Source organism: Podarcis tiliguerta (genome assembly GCF_965153285.1).
Source record: "Podarcis tiliguerta genome assembly, chromosome: 7".
Taxonomy (NCBI): domain Eukaryota; kingdom Metazoa; phylum Chordata; class Lepidosauria; order Squamata; family Lacertidae; genus Podarcis; species Podarcis tiliguerta.
The window spans coordinates 83,228,016-83,246,469 of record NC_139540.1 but is presented as its reverse complement, the minus strand read 5'-3'; the positions used below and the strand labels follow the sequence as shown (position 1 = coordinate 83,246,469).

The 18,454-nt window shown below is 50.9% G+C and overlaps 1 protein-coding gene across 9 annotated transcripts in view; it reads left to right on the top strand.

Annotated features, from left to right (window-relative positions):
* PCDH1 (protocadherin 1) overlaps positions 1-18,454 on the top strand; it is a 192,083-nt gene that overhangs the window by 126,088 nt on the left and 47,541 nt on the right. For 8 of the 9 annotated variants that reach the window (XM_083448558.1, XM_083448560.1, XM_083448562.1 and 5 more), the window contains 2 exons: positions 7,381-8,192; positions 12,696-14,888. In XM_083448558.1, coding sequence (XP_083304684.1) covers positions 7,381-8,192; positions 12,696-14,888 — 3,005 coding nt within the window. Of the gene's footprint in view, positions 1-7,380; positions 8,193-9,460; positions 9,489-12,695; positions 17,138-18,454 lie in introns of those variants that run through there. The other variant, XM_083448566.1, reaches the window with a different exon arrangement.

Here is an 18,454-nt window from a genome sequence, read left to right as displayed (position 1 = left end):
CCATCGAGTCCAACCCCCTGCCAAGCAGGAAACACCATCAGAGCACTCCTGACATATGGTTGTCAAACCTCTGCTTAAAGACCTCCAAAGAAGGAGACTCCACCACACTCCTTGGCAGCAAATTCCACTGTCGAACAGCTCTTACTGTCAGGAAGTTCTTCCTAATGTTTAGGTGGAATCTTCTTTCTTGTAGTTTGGATCCATTGCTCCGTGTCCGCTTCTCTGGAGCAGCAGAAAACAACCTTTCTCCCTCCTCTATGTGACATCCTTTTATATATTTGAACATGGCTATCATATCCCCCCTTAACCTCCTCTTCTCCAGGCTAAACATGCCCAGCTCCCTTAGCCGTTCCTCATAAGGCATCGTTTCCAGGCCTTTGACCATTTTGGTTGCCCTCCTCTGGACACGTTCCAGTTTGTCAGTGTCCTTCTTGAACTGTGGTGCCCAGAACTGGACACAGTACTCCAGGTGAGGTCTGACCAGAGCAGAATACAGTGGCACTATTACTTCCCTTAATCTAGATGCTATACTCCTATTGATGCAGCCCAGAATTGCATTGGCTTTTTTAGCTGCCGCGTCACACTGTTGGCTCATGTCATGTTACCTGCTCCTGTGTAAGTTGCCCCGGTAGCGGTCCAGATCCAATGCTGCCTGTCTAGGCTGTACCAGACACCTAAGACCACAAAGAGTTGGGGGCAACAGTCCCTCAGTGGGGAAGGTGTTCCACATGTGGGTCCTGTGTTTAAAGCGCAGGCAGGTCAGTATGGAAGAAGGGGGTCTGTTCCTTGCAGATTTTGGTCCTAGGCCATTTGGTCTTTAAGCACCAAAGTCAGCCTTGGAGCCACCACCATCCCTGAGCCTCTTGGGCATCCCTGACTGGGTGCTACAGGGGAGCTGATGCATTGGGCTATTAGCTTTGGTAGCTTAATGCAGCCTCCACGTTCAGGGCTAGTGTACTTTGGAATGTCGCTTTCTTGGGTGGGTGGGAAGAACACGGGCAATTTTATCATTTCATGCCTGTCTCAGGGACCTCTGGGGTCAGGAAAAAATGCTTGGCCTGCAGAGGCAGCTGCTGCATGGCTACCTAGCTGTCCCCATGTTGGGTATCATTGTGATGTGCCTTCTATTTCTGCTATGGCCAGCTGCCTCACAGACTCCCTACCCCCTTGCTATCTCTTCCCCTGGAAGTCCGCGTGCCCCACAGCCACCCCCTTCCAATTGATCTTTTTCTTAAAGGACAGGGCCTTGAGTCAAAAGACTTTTGAATAGCCCTTTCTCCTGACCTACCCATCACAAGCCCTGGAGGTAAAGGACTCCCTCGCCCTGCAACAGTAGCAGGTGCCTGGCTGAGCAGCCACCCCCAGCAAACAGCCCCACTATCATTTCTTCTCAACTGCTTCCTAGCTCTAAAGCCTCACACCTCTCTGCCCCAGCTGCATGCCTCTGCTGCCAGGCTAAGTTGGCAACCACAGCTGCCTGACTCCGGTCTCCAGGACTGGAGAAATCAGCCTGCAGAGCCAGCTGTGCCGCATGCCTGTCCGGCTGCCCCCACCCCCACAAAGATCTCCATCTCCAAGGCTGCTATTTGCCTAGCCTAACCCTCCCTCCTTGCCTACCTGCATTGCTGCCTGAGTCACCACCTTCTCTGCCGCCTCTTCTCTTCCTGCTGGCCGCCCAGACCCACCCGCTTGTCAGCCAGAGGCGGGCTCCCTGCCACTGTGCTAGCCCTCACTTGCCCAAAATCTCAGCACTCTCTGTGCATGCACTATGTGTTGTTGTTGTTGTTGTTTTCAATTTCCCTGGGCCGTTTGCTGTGGCTGTTCATGGCTCATCAGACCTGATTCAGAGTCTGCCACTTAGACTCCTGCCACCTGCCTGCTTCCAGTGGTCTGCCTCAGTTGTCCGGTGCATTTGGCATTGGAAACTTCAACTGCCTGGCTGATGGCCTCCCACCCCCACCCCAAGCCAAGCTGGCCAACCTCCCTGCACCTTGTGTGTCAGGGGCCACCCTGACATAGAGTCCTGTTATTTAGTCAGAGCCATCTTTCCCATTGGTCTTAGTGGTGCACAGTGGCGTAGCGTGGGGGGTGCAGGGGGGGCCGGCCGCACCGGGCGCAACATCTGGGGGGGGGGCACACTCGCAGCTCTCTGCCCCTACCTGGCTCGCTCACTCTCTCTCACTGCAGTGCTGGCTGTGCGAATCCGATCCGACCTGCCGGGTCGCCGCCCACTGTGGAGGGGAGGGTGCCAGGCGTGCGGTGCGGTGCGGAGAGAGAGCGAGGGACTATCTGGGGGAGGGACAGTGCAGCGGGGGGGGGGCGCAAATTACTTGCCTTGCCCCGGGTGCTGACAACCCACGCTACGCCACTGGTGGTGCATCACGCCAGGGCGCTGGCCTCTCAGGGGCGCCCTAGCGAGTGGGGGAGCTGCGCAGCTTTGCCAGCAGCCTTCCCTTTCCCTGCATGCCCAGCAGCTGCGCCCCGCCACCTATATGGCTGGCGGGCCTGCAGCTTCCTTCCCAAGCCTCCGCAGGAGGAGAGCGGTCCCCACAGAGGCAGCTTCCCTCCCAAGCCTCTGAATCTGTAAAGATGGCCCTGCTCCCGGTCATTGTCCTCCTCCTGGTGAAAGGCGGCGTGCAGCCTTCCCGGGCTGCCTTCTCGGGCGCCCCGACGCTGGAGAGCATGTCCGCCAGCACGTTTTCCTGCTGGATCACCGCCACCACGCCGGGGATCAGGGCGGTGGGGGAGGCAGAGGACATTTTCCACCCCCCGTCCCCGTTTTGGAGTTGCCGGGGGCGCCAGAGGGATCTTTGCACCACGGTGCCAGATATGCTTAAGACGGCCCTGTGTTTAGTGTTCCGCTTCTAGGTACTTCCTTGGGGGGAATTTTACATGCTGTAGTTCCTCATGGGTCCTCCTTTCTCACAGTCATGCTGAGTGTTGACCAGGAGACTGCTGGCACCGCTCTGCCCCCAGCCCCCTGTCTTGCAGGGCCATGAGGATCCCTTGTGCTGTGGTTTTTCCATCTCTGCTGCCCCCAGGTCTCCCTCTGTGGTGCCAGCTGCCTGCTGCTCTCTCCCTCTCTCACTACCAGCCCCCTCTTCCTTCCCTAGGGCCGGGGAAATTGGTGTGCAGGCCAAGACTGCTAGGCATGTCGGCTGGTTGCAGGAACCCCATATTTGCCTGTTCTAGTCTGTGTCCACTGTGCTCATCCCAGTATGATTGCTGGTGCTGCTACTGCCTCCTAGATTTTAGGGCCTGGAATCAAAATACATATTCCTATTTTCTCTCTCTCATTTTACTGCTGCTGGCAACATTTTGCCCCATATATTACAGGGTCCCTCTCACGTTGAAAAAGCGACTCTGTTAATTCTTTCTTTCCCATCACCACTGCTGCTGACAACAATCTGCCCCTTATATGACAGGGATTTGAGTCTCCCGTGTTATTTTTCTGTGCATACCTGCCTATTAGATAAGGCAAGTCAGTGGGGTTTCCAAGGATTGGTGGTGGTTTTCTGGATTGCAGTTCAGATTCAGTGGTTGGGTCGGGGCAAATCTGTATTACTGAATCAAGTGGGGGCACAACAATTTGCACTGCCTTCATTTCAATGCTCCAAAATGCTATTTAAATGCTAAGGCTGCAGTCCTGGGAGTAAACCCCATTGAACTCAATGGGTGTTACTTCTGAGTAGACTTGGATAGACTTGTGCTGTGTATATAATTATTAACCATTTACATCAGGGATTGCAAGTCAGTTTATTTACATCCGTCTCCAGATGTTCTTCCCCCTTATTGTAGCGTGTGTGTGAAACAGTGATCAAGTGAGTCTTCCTTCCTGTTGGCAGATGACTTCTTGGGGAAGAAAAGGACAGGTGCTGTCTCCTAGAAAGAAAACTTGGAATAGTGGGTCGCTGCTTGGTACGGCACAATAGTTAAGTTGTGATCATCCCTTCCAAAGTGTTGTTTGCAGAACCTATGAGGTAGGAACAGGTGCCTTCAGTCAGACCCCTGCCCCAGTTCTGCTTATACTCTGAGTGCCTTTGGACGGTGCCTGTGGGTCACTTGCAGGTCATTCAAATGCAGTTCTTATGTGTTCACATTAGCTTCATTCCCTCATTCATTCATTCATTTATGAATTTCCCAGATTTTTGTATATATACATAACGTATTTTCCATTACAAGTCAATTCTCTTAGGACTTACCAGTCCATTCTTCCATGGAATTCTATTTTTTTTAAAAAAAGCTTAATTCCCATTTTATTACTCTTCCACCGTTTGGAATCCACACCAGAGTTTGGCCTAATGTATCCAGCCTGTGCTTATTTTGTATACCTGTGTGCGCACACTTAAAAATAAAAATCACTCAAAGATCATGAGAACAAACATTGCCGGCCCTTAGTTATCATGTCCCACCATGGGGAAAATGGGAGGGGGCGGATAATAGCCATTTCCATTTGGTTTTTTAAAATAATACATACATACATACATACATACATACATAGGTCTTGCATTAGAGTAGTATTTACCGTATTTTTCGCCCTATAAGACGCACTTTTCCCCCTCCAAAAATGAAGCGGAAATCTGGGTGCGTCCTATGGGGCGAATGCAGGCTTTCGCTGAAGCGTGGAGAGCGAGAGCGGTCGGTGCGCACCAACCCCTCTCGCTCTCCAGGCTTCAGGAAGACACCCGCAGCCTAGGCAGCCCTGCGGGAGGTCCCGCAGGGATGTCTAAGCTGCGGATAGCAGCCTGCTTCCCGGAGCGTCGGGCGCCCTGAAAGCAGAGCGCCCGGCGCTTGGGGAACACATCCGCACCCTAGGCAGCCCTGCAGGAGGTCCCGCAGGGATGTCTAGGCTGCGGATAGCAGCCTGCCGCCCGGCGGGTGGGGCGCCCTGAAGCAGAGCGCCCCTCGCGCCGGGCAGACACCCGCAGCGTGGGGAGCCCTCCAGGAGTTCCCTGCAGCGCTCCCCACGCTGCGGATAGCAGCCTGCAGCCCGGCGGGCGGGGCGCCCTGAAGCAGAGCGCCCCTCGCGCCGGGCATACATCTGCAGCATGGGGAACGCTGCAGGAGTTCCCCGCAGCGCTCCCCACGCTGCGGATAGCAGCCTGCTGCCTGGCGCGAGGGGCGCTCTGCTTCAGGGCGCCCCTCACGCCAGGCAGACACCCGCAGCATGGGGAACGCTGCAGGAGTTCCCCGCAGCGCTCCCCACGCTGCAGATAGCAGCCTGCTGCCTGGCGCGAGGGGCGCTCTGCTTCAGGGCGCCCCTCACGCCAGGCAGACACCCGCAGCATGGGGAACGCTGCAGGAGTTCCCCGCAGCGCTCCCCACGCTGCAGATAGCAGCCTGCTGCCTGGCGCGAGGGGCGCTCTGCTTCAGGGCGCCCCTCACGCCAGGCAGACACCCGCAGCATGGGGAACGCTGCAGGAGTTCCCCGCAGCGCTCCCCACGCTGCAGATAGCAGCCTGCTGCCTGGCGCGAGGGGCGCTCTGCTTCAGGGCGCCCCTCACGCCAGGCAGACACCCGCAGCGTGGGGAGCCCTCCAGGAGTTCCCCGCAGCGCTCCCCACGCTGCAGATAGCAGCCTGCAGCCTGGCGCGAGGGGCGCTCTGCTTCAGGGCGCCCCTCGCGCCAGGCAGACACCCGCAGCATGGGGAACGCTGCAGGAGTTCCCTGCAGCGCTCCCCACGCCGCAGATAGCAGCCTGCTGCCTGGTGCGAGGGGCGCTCTGCTTCAGGGCGCCCCTCACGCCAGGCGGACACCCGCAGCGTGGGGAGCCCTCCAGGAGTTCCCCGCAGCGCTCCCCACGCTGCGGATAGCAGCCTGCTGCCTGGCGCGAGGGGCGCTCTGCTTCAGGGCGCCCCTCACGCCAGGCAGACACCGGCAGCGTGGGGAGCCCTCCAGGAGTTCCCCGCAGCGCTCCCCACGCTGCGGATAGCAGCCTGCTGCCTGGCGCGAGGGGCGCTCTGCTTCAGGGCGCCCCTCACTCCGGGCAGACATTGGCCAGCCCCACAAGCTCGGGGGACAGCAGGGAGGCGCAGCGCCGCCACCCCGCTGTTCCTCGACCTGCTTGGGTTTCCCGGACCTGCTTTTGGGGGGAAAATAAAGGAAATTTTTTTTCCCTTTATTTCCCCCCCAAAAAACTAGGTGCGTCCTATGGGACGGAGCGTCCTATGGGACGAAAAATACGGTAGCTATTTTAACTGTTTAATTTTCTGGGATGGAGTGAGTGGAAATGTAAAATTAAAAAATGGCATATCAGATGGTCCCTTGTAACTGTTAGCAAAACAGCCAGCCACACAACCATTTTCATTTATTTCTTCCCCCGAAAAAGAAGCCCTGGTGCCACTCCTCATGGAGGAATTAATGAGATCTAATTGCTGGCTGGCAGAAAAAAAAGTTATGCCTGAACAGCACAGAGATTTAGAGGAGACTCCCTAAAACACGTCCGGGTGTTTTTGCATGAAGTGCCGTAGCTCACGGGCGGGGAGCCTGAGGCCCCCTATATTCTATACCATTGCTATACCATTGGCCCCCAGACCAGTGTGCCTGCCCACCTGTGTTGATGACGCCACCTTCCCATTTGTGTGCAATGCTGGCCTTAAAAAAAAAAAAATCATTCCTATGCCAGTGTTGGCAAAACCTGCTTCAGGGTCTGACTTGTGCAGTTTGGATAGCACTGTTGCCGATGTGTAGGGTGTATAGGGTTGCTTTTGTGTGTGTGTGAAGAGAGACACAGAGAGAGAGAGCGCGCATAATGCGGGTGTTTGGGTGTGTTCTTAAAGAGCAGCTGTGCTTTCCTCATTCTCGTGTTAGGTAAATGCAGCATAGCTGTCAACGTTTCCCTTTTTTTAAGGGAAATTTCCTTATTCCGAGTAGGATTCCTCGCGAGAAAAGGGAAAAGTTGACAGCTATGATATGCAGGAGCACACAGACATTTCTGTGAAGGAAAGCTCACGCCATAGACTTGGTACGTGGCATAGTCTGCATTTATGGCTCTTTGTCCCTGTGGGATGGAGCAACCTGCCCACCAGGAGTGCATGGGGACGTTGTAGCTGCCCCCCCCCCCGCCTTTCTGCATCCCTGGCAGCGATTACGAGTCTTCCTGTGGTGACTAAGGAGCAGAGCAGTGGGAGGTGCGGCTTCCGACAGGGTCGGGCGGGCGTGGCCAGTCTGGTTTCGGGGTTGGGATGATTGACGTCAGCACCTCCGAGGCTGGGCGCTCTTCACCTGTTTCCAGGAGGCGGCAAGGCCCATACAAGTGTTTGCCTGCTCCGCCGAGGACTGTGTACATAGCCCTCAGCAGCTAACATGCTGCCTCCTGCAAATATTCGGCGAAGACTTCTTGGACTATGCTAATACCTGCTCTCTCCCTCCTTTCTTCCAGCTCTGCCACCGTTCAGGATGCAGCAGCTGATCTCCTGCCTGGGCTTGTGGCTCTTCTTCCAGCTCCCCTGCCTGAGCTCCGGGACACGTGTCGTCTACAAGGTACAGGAGGAGCAACCACCCAACACACTCATCGGCAGCCTGGCAGCAGACTATGGCTTCCCGGATGTGGGGCACTTGTATAAGCTGGAGGTAGGTGCCCCCTACCTCCGTGTGGATGGTAAGACTGGTGACATCTACACTACAGAGACCTCCATTGACCGTGAGAGCCTGCGAGAATGCCAGCAGCTGTTTCCAGGGGACCCGTGCTTCCTGGAGTTTGAGGTTTCCATCACGGACCTGATGAACAATAGCCCACGCCTGCTGGAAGGGCAGATTGAGGTGCTGGACATCAATGACAATACACCCAACTTTGCCTCTCCCGTTATCACATTAGCCATTCCTGAAAACACCAATATTGGGACACTCTTCCCCATTCCGCTGGCCATGGACCGTGATGCTGGCGCCAACGGTGTGGCTTCCTATGAGCTCATGCCTGGTTCAGATGCCCAGAAGCTTTTTGGCTTGCAGGTAGCAGAGGACCAAGAGGAGAAACAGCCACAGCTGATCGTCATGGGAAGCCTGGACCGGGAGCAATCGGAGTCCTATGACCTGACTATCAAAGTACAGGACGGGGGCAACCCACCACGTGCTAGCAGTGCCTTGCTGCGCATCACCATCCTGGACATGAATGACAATGCGCCCAAGTTTGAGAAGCCCCTCTACGAGGCCGAACTCTCAGAGAACAGCCCCATTGGTCACTCCGTGCTGCAGGTGAGCCTCTCCTTCCATGGGGAAATGAGGAAAACTGTGAACGGCTCTCAGGTGGGCCTGATGAATGTATTTCACACAGGGACAGGCTGTGTGACTCAAGGTTTAGAATGACTGGCGTTTTCAGAGGCCATGCAGATATGCCGCTGCTTTTCCCAACTAAATTTCACTGCCGTTTGACAATGTGGAGACCGGGAAGAGGGCGTGGGGAACGCAGAAGTGGCTTAGCAAGGATTTTCATGGTGGAATGAAAGCCACCTTGGGTGGGAAGGGTAGAAAAAACACAGGTGTGTCTGGGACACACCGTCTTCAGTGCTGGCCCAACCCTGGCCGAGACCTCATCACTTCAGAATGGAGATGGCAGATCTGATGGTTGATTTATGCCCCTATAGATTTTTTCAGTTTCGTTGTTCTGTATGGGACAATGATAATAAAGATTATTGTAATACACACACACACACACCAGATGACTTAGGTCAGAACCTTTCCTCCTAGCATAGGTGAAATTGGAGGTGCTCAGGCATTGAAAGGCATTCCTAGGATTTGGGGTTAAGTAATTTTACTGTGGGTTTTGAATTCTAATTTTTCACTCTTCTATTGGAGTATCACTGGTTTATGAAGCAGCAGCCCAAGCCGAGGGTGTGAGCATTTGATTCCTGCTTTTTTAGGAGAAGGGACAGGCGTACCACCTTCCACCTTGCATGTGAAGGTGATACCTGGAATTGACATTTAACATCAGGGCCCTCCATCCATCCAGTACAGCAAAATGATAAGCAAGAGGAGCAAACAAGAACAGAAATGACTGGCTGTAAGAGAAAAGCAAACATTAGGCAGACCTTTTAAAAAAGCAAACAATGAGTATGGGGGTGATTTCTTGGAATAGGGCACAGCTTTGAGAAATGAGTAATCTGTGGCCAAGGTGACTGGCAACCTCCATTACTGCTGCTCCTGTTGCTTAATAAAGTGCTTCTATCCGGTTACCTGGCAGGAGGGAGGGGAGCCTATGAGGCGCCATTGGCTTGGCTGGAGCCAATCGCCATCTGGTTTCTCCACCTTCCCTTCCAAAACAATCTCATACAATGTGTCCGGATTGGCTCCCCTCCCTTTTGAATTATTCCCATTAAATTGTAAACTATTATATTAAACTGTGAAATCCGTGTTTATAAAGTGCTTTTTGTGTGTTCACAGTGTGCCATGTGCATTTTCGCAAAAGCTCTTTCAATCATTCTGTTAGGTATTTTGTAAAACAAATCTCTTTCTGTCTAGATGTAACACCTGAAGTGGCTTAAGTTACTGCAGGTAAACTCTCTCCTTCAGACACAATATAAGAGCTTGGGCATATATGGAATAGTTTGTAGCAAGAAGAGGAAGGGGTGGGTCTTTGCATTTCACCATTTTTCTTTCTTGCATTTTTTGTTGTTGTTGCTCTTGCTGTGGCCCTGCTTGGCTAGTTTATATCTTCTCCATGTTTATAATTAAAGCCAATTGCTGAGTATCCATTTTCTGATGACAGCAGAGAGACATGTTGTCTTGTCAGTAGGGCTGTGTTGTTGTTGTTGTTATGCTGCTACTTCACAGCCCCCTTTGTTGTCTGCTGAGTGGTGCAATCTTATACCTGCCTATTCAGAAGATGCTTGATAGCATCAGGTCAGATTAGTTATCTCATATTTTAACGAGTAACTGATCGGGCAAAGATGTACCCTTGGGACAGTCCCACTAAAGGAGCAAGTCATCACAATGAGGCATTGTTGATGCCCACCATGCACCTGCCGTTGTGAGACTCACTGTTTCCTCCAGGTTTTGCTGACACCTCTGAGTCCTGATTTTCGGAGCTGACACCCCACTCTAATGAATGCAAAAGGAAAGTGTGGATTCCCACAACCCAAGAGGCACATACAGATCTATGGTTGCCTCGCCTCAGAAAGGATATTGAAGAGTTGAGAAACGTTCATGAAAGGGCAGCCAAAATGATCACAGGTGTGGAACACCTGTCCTGCGAGGAAAGGCCCCGTGATTTCAAGCTCTTTAGCTTAGAGAACAAGCAAGTGAGAAGTCAGTATGACAGAAGTTAATAAAACTATGCATTGCATGGAGAAAATGGAGAAAGGTTTTTGTCCCTCTTTCATAACACTTGAACTGAGTGTTGGAAGATTAGGAGAGATAAAAGAAAGCACTCCTTCACGCAGCATGTAATTAAACTATGGAACCCGCTCCCCTAGTATTGATCTTGGGTTTGTCCCTTCTCAGCTAGGGAGTCATTCAATGGTTTATGCAGTAAGGACTTTCTTTGCGGAAAGCCTTTGGCACAGCCCCACTTCTTTCTATTGCTCAGTCAGGGACCTGCTGGGTGGTTTTTGGATTGGTTTTCTTGGTAAATTCTTTGCATACCAGAGTGGAAGAGGTGGCCTCTCAGCTAGACCAGCCAAGCCAGTTCCACCAGAAAGAGAAATGCCTCCTGTCAGTCTCAGGCAACACCTGGGCTCTTGGCCAAGAGCTGAAAGAACTGAGGAGCCTAGCAAGCTTCTGCGGAAGTCATGGGATGTGGGTTATGGAGTTAGCTGGGGCATTGTTGTATGTGCAGCTGGGGCACTTAGAAGACAGTGTTTGGGTGTATCAGGTATGGATTGTGGGTGTCATCTTTGACTAAGAGAAGACTTGAATGGCGGGATGTAGTAATAGTGGTTTTTTTAATAGGGACAATTTGCATGTAGTGATAAACCACGTTTAATGACGATTGGGACGGCCAGATCACTCTGGCTTTGCTCCTCCCTTGGTGGAAGAGGGAGTAGGAAGCCATGAAGCCTTTGCTTTTCATTACCAAGGTTGCGGTTTGTTTCTCCCTAACAAACCATGATCAGCAAGTCAACAGCAAACCATGACTTCATGTTGGCTAATGATTGTGGTTTGTTAGGGAGAACCACAACCCCAGATTTGTAATGCTGTAATGACAGGCAAAGGCCTTATGGTTTATTGCGGCTGCTTGCACCAGAGAAGGAACAAAGTAGGGAGTGATCCAGCAGCATTCATTAGCACACTTCTCAATAACCCTGACTTACTGCCACATATTAAGGAGACCATTTGTTGCATTTTACCACACCATTTCTCAAACGTGGGCATTATCTCATTTTATCCTCCCCACAACAACCATGTGAAATTGAGTAGGGTTGAGAAAAAGACCGGCCCAAGATCACCTGGTGAGGTACTGTGTACAGTACTGGACACCCCATCTTAATAAAAACGGAGTTGGAAAATGTGTACAAAAGGCCAAACGAGGAATTTTAGCATCTTCCCTATATGTTTGGGTTTGTTGTTGTTTTTTTAATAAAGAATTTGTTGTTTTAGAGAAAAGGAGACATGACAGAGGTTTATAACATTATGTGCAGATAATATATGGAGATATATTTCTGTCTGCTTCCCAGAACACTAGAACGCAGGGCCACCCAATAAAACCTATAGCTCATCTAGTATATTCCAGACAGACAAGGGAGAGGACAATGCCTGCTTTGTAATTCCTCCATCACAGGGTGTGGATGGCCACTGCGTCACAGTGGCTTTAAAAGGGGATTGCACAAGTTCATGGAAGACCGGTTTATCAGTTAGAAGAGGCACCTGAAACCTCCATGTTCAAAGGCAGTGTATCTCTAAATGCCGGTTTCAAGGGGGCAAAGTTTGCACCTGGCTGGCCACTGGTGGAAATAGGATGCTGAAGTAGGTAGAGGAAAGCTCTTTAATTTTTCTTATTATTTATGGATGAGAGAGGATACGAACAGATCCAAAGCTGTAGAGTCCACACTGCAACATCTCTTTTAATGCTTTTATGACAAGGCAAGGCATGCCTCATGCTTGCAGGGTTGTTTTGTGTTTTGTTAGAACCAGGAGTGGAACAGCCCAGAGCTATGTGAAAAATAGTGATTCCTGGAGGTAGACTTACACCTAAGGTTAAAGATGAGGGAACCTCTGAACACATCTTCAGTCTTGGAGCACCATTCATACAAGAACGCACTCATGGCTTTCCCTCGCTGTTTTTCATTTAGACAATCAAATTCAGATTGGGGAAAAACAACCCTTTTCGTTGTTGCTATTGTTCTACAGTTAGGAGTCAAAAACCCTTGCCCAACCTATTACAAATCACCATTGTAGATCCTGATGTACTTTCTGCCCACTGCTATTATAGACAACAGTGCTATAAAAGTTTCACTGTGAAACTTTTATTGGCAATCACCAAGAAAAATATTGGTAACTTTTGGAATTTTGACAGGGATGGCTCCCTTTGGCTTGCATCTTGCCCAGTGAGAAGCAGCTGTAGTGAACTAGTGCTCTTGGTGTTGGTGCGATTGATTCAGTTGACATCACACGATGTGATGCAACACTTTGCGATGGCTGAAGTGTTCTGTCATCTCCTTGGTGCAAGGGATAGTTGGGGCACATTCTTAAGGTCAGCAAGCTCAGTTTTCTCAGGCATAATTTATCAAGGTACCTGCTCACCACTTCCTTTTCTCATTGCAGGTGAAGGCCAATGATTCTGACCAGGGTGCCAATGCTGAGATTGACTACTCCTTCCACCAAGCTTCTGATGTGGTTCGCCGGTTGCTGCGCCTGGACAGAGCCACTGGACTTATCACTGTTCAGGGTCCCGTTGATCGTGAAGACATCAATGTGCTCAAGTTCTCCGTGTTAGCCAAGGACAAAGGGGCCAACCCCAAAACTGCCCGTGCCCAGGTGGTCATTAGTGTCAGGGATATGAATGACAACGCTCCATCCATTGAAATCCGTGGTATTGGCTTGGTCACCCACCAAGATGGCATGGCTAATATCTCAGAAGATGTGCCGGTTGAGACACCTGTGGCTCTGGTACAGGTGTCTGATCGGGATGAAGGTGAGAATGCTGTTGTGACCTGTGTGGTGGCTGGTGATGTACCTTTCCAGTTGCGACAAGCCAGTGACACCGGAAGTGACAGCAAAAAGAAGTATTTTCTCCAGACCACAACGCCACTAGACTATGAGGCCGTGAAAGAATACACCATTGAGATTGTAGCTGTGGATTCTGGCAATCCACCTCTGTCCAGCACCAACTCTCTCAAGGTGCAGGTGGTGGACGTTAATGACAATGACCCAGTTTTCAGCCAGAGCTCAACAGAGGTATCTTTCCCAGAAAATAATTCCCCAGATGACTTGGTGGTAGAAGTGAGTGCTACTGATGCAGACAGTGGGTCCAATGCTAAGCTGGTGTACTCCCTAGTGACAGAGCCTTCATCCAAAGGCATATTCTCCATTGATCCAGAGTCTGGTGAAATCCGGGTCAAGACTGTCCTGGACCGTGAGCAGCGAGAACGCTATGAATTCTTGGTAGTCGCAGCGGACAAGGGCAGCCCTAGCCGGAAGGGGACGGCCTCTGTTGCCATCAACGTCATGGACCGCAACGACAATGACCCAAAGTTCATGCTAAGTGGCTACAACTTCTCCGTCATGGAAAACATGCCCCCTCTGAGTCCCGTGGGCATGGTGACAGTAATCGATGCAGACAAAGGAGAGAATGCTTTCATTCAGCTCTCAGTAGAGCAGGACAACGGGGACTTTGTTATCCAGAATGGTACTGGCACCATCCTCTCCAGCATTTCCTTTGACCGCGAGCGGCAGAGCACTTACACCTTCCGACTGAAAGCTGTGGATTCAGGTGACCCACCCAGGTCTGCCTATGTTGGGGTGACCATCAATGTGCTTGACGAGAACGACAACGCTCCTGTCATCATTTCTCCATCCAACGCTTCCTACAAGCACATCCAGCCACACACTAGTCCTGGGCAGCAGGTCATGAGTGTGGGAGCCGAAGACATTGACTCTGGGATCAACGCTGAGCTGCAGTACAGCATCATGGGTGGAAACCCCTTTGAGCTCTTCAAGATTTCGCCCCAGAGCGGAAACATCACATTGGAAAAGGAGATCCTCCGCAAGCACCACGGGCTTCACCGCCTGGTGGTGCGCGTCAATGACAAGGGCAAGCCGTCTCGCCACGGCACCGCTCTGGTCCATTTCTACGTCAACGAGACCCTGACTAACCGCACGCTGCTGGAGACGCTGGTGGGACACAGCTTGGACACGCCGATCGACATTGACATCGCCGGCGACCCCGAGTACGAGCGCAGCAAGCAGCGCAGCAACATCCTCTTCGGGGTGATTGCGGGCATAGTGGCCGTCACTCTGGTCATTGTGCTGGTTGTGCTGGTGCGCTACTGCCGCCAGAAGGAGGCCAAGAGTGGCTACCAGGCGGGCAAGAAGGAAACCAAGGACCTGTACGCTCCCAAGCAAGGCGGCAAAGGCAACAAAGCCAAGAGCAAGGTCAAAAAGAACAAGTCCCCCAAGCCGCCCAAACCAGCCGAGGATGAGGAAGAAACGGGCCTGCAGAAATCCCTCAAGTTCAACCTGATGAATGACTCAGTCAGCGATAGCCCCCGCATCCACCTGCCCCTGAACTACCCCCCTGGCAGCCCTGACTTGGGCCGCCACTACCGCTCCAACTCCCCCCTGCCTTCCATTCAGCTGCAGCCCCAGTCGCCATCTGCCTCCAAGAAGCACCAGGTCGTGCAGGATTTGCCGGCCACCAATACTTTTGTGGGCACAGGGGACAGCAATTCCACAGGCTCGGAGCAGTATTCAGACTACAGCTACCGCACCAACCCTCAGAAATACACCAACAAGCAGGTAGGAGAGCTTGTTCTGCACCCTCCCAGAACCCCCTCACGCCGCACCCGGGCCATATGGACAGAAGTGTGGGAGTGACGTGGACTCCGCCCACCCTGAATGAATGGACCTTGACCCCTTGGCATGTTGCAGGCCGGAGCCTGTGGGTGCCCGGGTGTCAGTTGCTCAGGAAAGGACTGCTCAGGGAAGAGGCCTCCTGCCAGCCCAGCCGGTGGAGGGAAGAACTGTGTGGGAGGCGGGTGGAGACCTTCTGGCTGCAAGGAACAGGAGCTGGCAGGTGGCACCTGGGGGGAAGCAAGCATGCCGCTTGGGAGGGGCAGGGTCCGCTGGCGGGGGGGGGGTCTCTGCTGGAGCCCTTTAACAGAGCCCTCCATGTATGGTGCTCACTGAAATAAAACGGGTCGGAAGGCATGCATTCTGGGTCTTTGTATATGTGTCCCAGGCTCCAGCCACTCTTCCACTCACAAATCTTATACCTCGGGCAAGACGCAGAAATGCCTATCCCAGTTCTGCCGCAGAGCCTGATGACACGAGAGCCTCAGTGTGTCTGAGGACGCAGGGTAAGAAAGGCAAGTATCTGGAGCGGTGGCACAAAGGGTGTGGCTGCAAGGCTTCTGCATGTGGAAATGGCACCTGCCCCCGCAGCTGGGGCTTCTCTGCTGCTTTGAGCGCGCCTCCGCTCTGAGGGCTATCTGTGCATGCGTTGGGATACATCCGTGGAGTACAAGAAAGAGGTTAGCTTTGAGCGCATGTAGGGCACAGAGCTTACTGCTTCTTCTTCTTCTTTCTTCTTCTTTTTGTTCTTGCTGTGTTTGAAGCAAGGGCCGGTATCTGCCGAAATAAGAGATTCTGAACTGCATGACAGGGTACTTGGCAGCTTTGGGAGCACAGGAGAGGGAGACCTCCGGCTTGCTAACTGGTTAATGCACCGGGAAAGTCCGTAGGCAGTGTGGCTTCGGTAGACTTTGTCCTTTCCTGTCTGTGCTTCAAGCTAGTGACCTGTAGAGAGTTTTCTGAGCAGGGTTCTGCAACAGATCCAAAGTATTAAGAGGAGGGGACTTGTCTCCCTGATACTGTGCCATGTTCTCCTTCCATCCAGACTTGTATGTCCTCAGAGTGAAAAGGTGTTTGCCTATTGAAGGGCTGCAATAAAATACCCGTTGCTAGTGAGCATGTTGTGAATTGTGAATGTCTGGCTGTTGTACCGCAGCCTCTGGGTCAGCGGAGGAGAAGGCAATGAGGAGAAGGGATGGACTTTCCTTCCAGAAGTCATTTTGCCACTGGTATTCTCTTGTTCCTTTTTTGTTTGTAATTTAATATGGCCTGTTTGTGTATTTTTTATTATTATTTTATATGGTATGTTGGGCAGGGAAGGGGGAATATGGGGGGGGGTCACATTAAATCATGTTTCTTTTTTAAAAGAATACCATATGAACAATATTTCACAAATTAGTTTGGAATAATGGTATAGCATTATCCCAACGGGACCTACTATTTTTAAAAATAAGTAAAAAAAAAACCAGTTGTTTCCACACACATGCATTTCTGTTTAACAAAACAAATGGGTTTAAATCACAGCAGTGACTTTGTGTGCACTCATAACAAACTGTATTTTCTGCAAAAAACAAAAACAAAATCCTTATAAAAAGGACTTTTTGAGAGCTCCAGCTTTTGGCACTAGCATTATTGCTGCATTATCAGTGTATAATCTAGATAGCATTATTTTAATCCAAAGAACTGTTTGTATTGTTTCTCACACCCATTTGGTGCTCAGAACAACAGGGATTTCAATTTTTTATATCCTGCCTTTCCACCAAGAAGATGAAAGCAGCCTATATGACTCTCCCTGGCTCTGTGTCATCTTCACAGCCACCCTTAGAAGTAGATTAAGCTGAGAGATATTACCTGGTCTAAGGTCACCCAGGGAGCTTCATGGCTGTGTGGGGATTTGAAGCTGAAACATGCCAGTCCCACTCTGACACCGTGGTCAATACACCACGCTGTATTTTTATGGGGGCCCTAAGTATTTAATTTTCTTACATAACCAGCAAATCTGCCAAACATCTGTAGGGTTAGATTTGCAGTACGCGCACAGCAGATTTGCAGAACAATTTGCTCAGGGGTAGAAGTGTCCCTGCTGAGAATGTAAACAGCTTGAACAATACATTGTTGTAAGCCAAAGTGTCTAAGAACTTTTTGTTGAAGTGTAGTGTATGTACATGTTCCAAATAAACACACAAGTGTTTTAATTCTTTTTACTAGTCACATTTAAGGATACAGAGGTTGCTAATTTTTTATATAGGTACTGTCATTCTTTGTCTGAAAAACACACCTGCAGGTCCAATTCCCATTTTAGGTAAAGGGACCCCTGACCATTAGGTCCAGTTGTGACCGACTCTAGGGTTGTGGCGCTCATCTCGCTTTACTGGCCGAGGGAGCCGGCGTACAGCTTCCTGGTCATGTGGCCAGCATGACTAAGCCACTTCTGGCAAACCAGAGCAGCACACAGAAGCGCCGTTTACCTTCCCGCCAGAGCGGTACCTATTTATCTACTTGGACTTTGACGTGCTTTCGAACTGCTAGGTTGGCAGGAGCTGGGACCGAGCAACGGGAGCTCACCCCATCGTGGGGATTCGAACCGCCGACCTTCTGATCGGCAAGTCCTAGGCTCTGTGGTTTAACGCACAGCGCCACCCGCGTCCAGTAATTCCCATTTTACCTTACACTTAAAAATGGTTCAGCCTCTGTTGCAATGGCATATACCCTTTTCAATATTTCCAAAGTCATATTGTGGCTCCTATACACACTCGCATGGGAGTAAATGCTTTTGAGTACAATTTCTGAGTTGACCTGCATAAGGTTGCCCTGTTTGTTTCCTTTTTATATCATGTTTGGACGTTAAGAACCCCATCCCTAATGTTGGTAGTTTTGTAATTATTTATTATAGCAGCCAAAGGTAAAATTATATTGATCATCACAGTATCTGCTCAAATTTTTCTTTACCATCCCCAAAACAATACTTATCCTGGTTATTGAGAAATATTCAGTGCCCAAATTTTAGACTATAGTGCTGGTGATACATGGGGCACTCCCAGAGCCAAAATCCATTTATATTTCCCCCAGATGTGTACAGTTGCAGACTTAATTACATGATTCTTTAATTTTATGGAGCTCCTCTCCTTCTCTGCCCCACTCCCAAGGTCTATCCCTGTTTGCTCTGCAAACCGCCTCCCAAGTTCACTACCTGGCTCCCACCAAAAGGATAAAACCATTAAAATGGCAGCGTAGTAATAATTGTTGCCGTGCTGAGAAGTCTCAAGCCATCCTTGGATACCAATTACTGTGAATTTTCTAAGCTAATTCTTATGTCCCTCACCCTCCAGTGGATTGATGGATTAATTAAGTGGATTTGAATCTTCTTAAGTGTTTTTTGAGGGTCATAGGTAGGGAGAGGCAGCTTTCATTTTAACAACCAGAAGCCTTCCTATCCAAAAACATTTTCCCCACCTGGTTAAACTGTGACTTAGCTTGATAGACTCAAGGGGTCTATCTTGTCTTTAAACAAC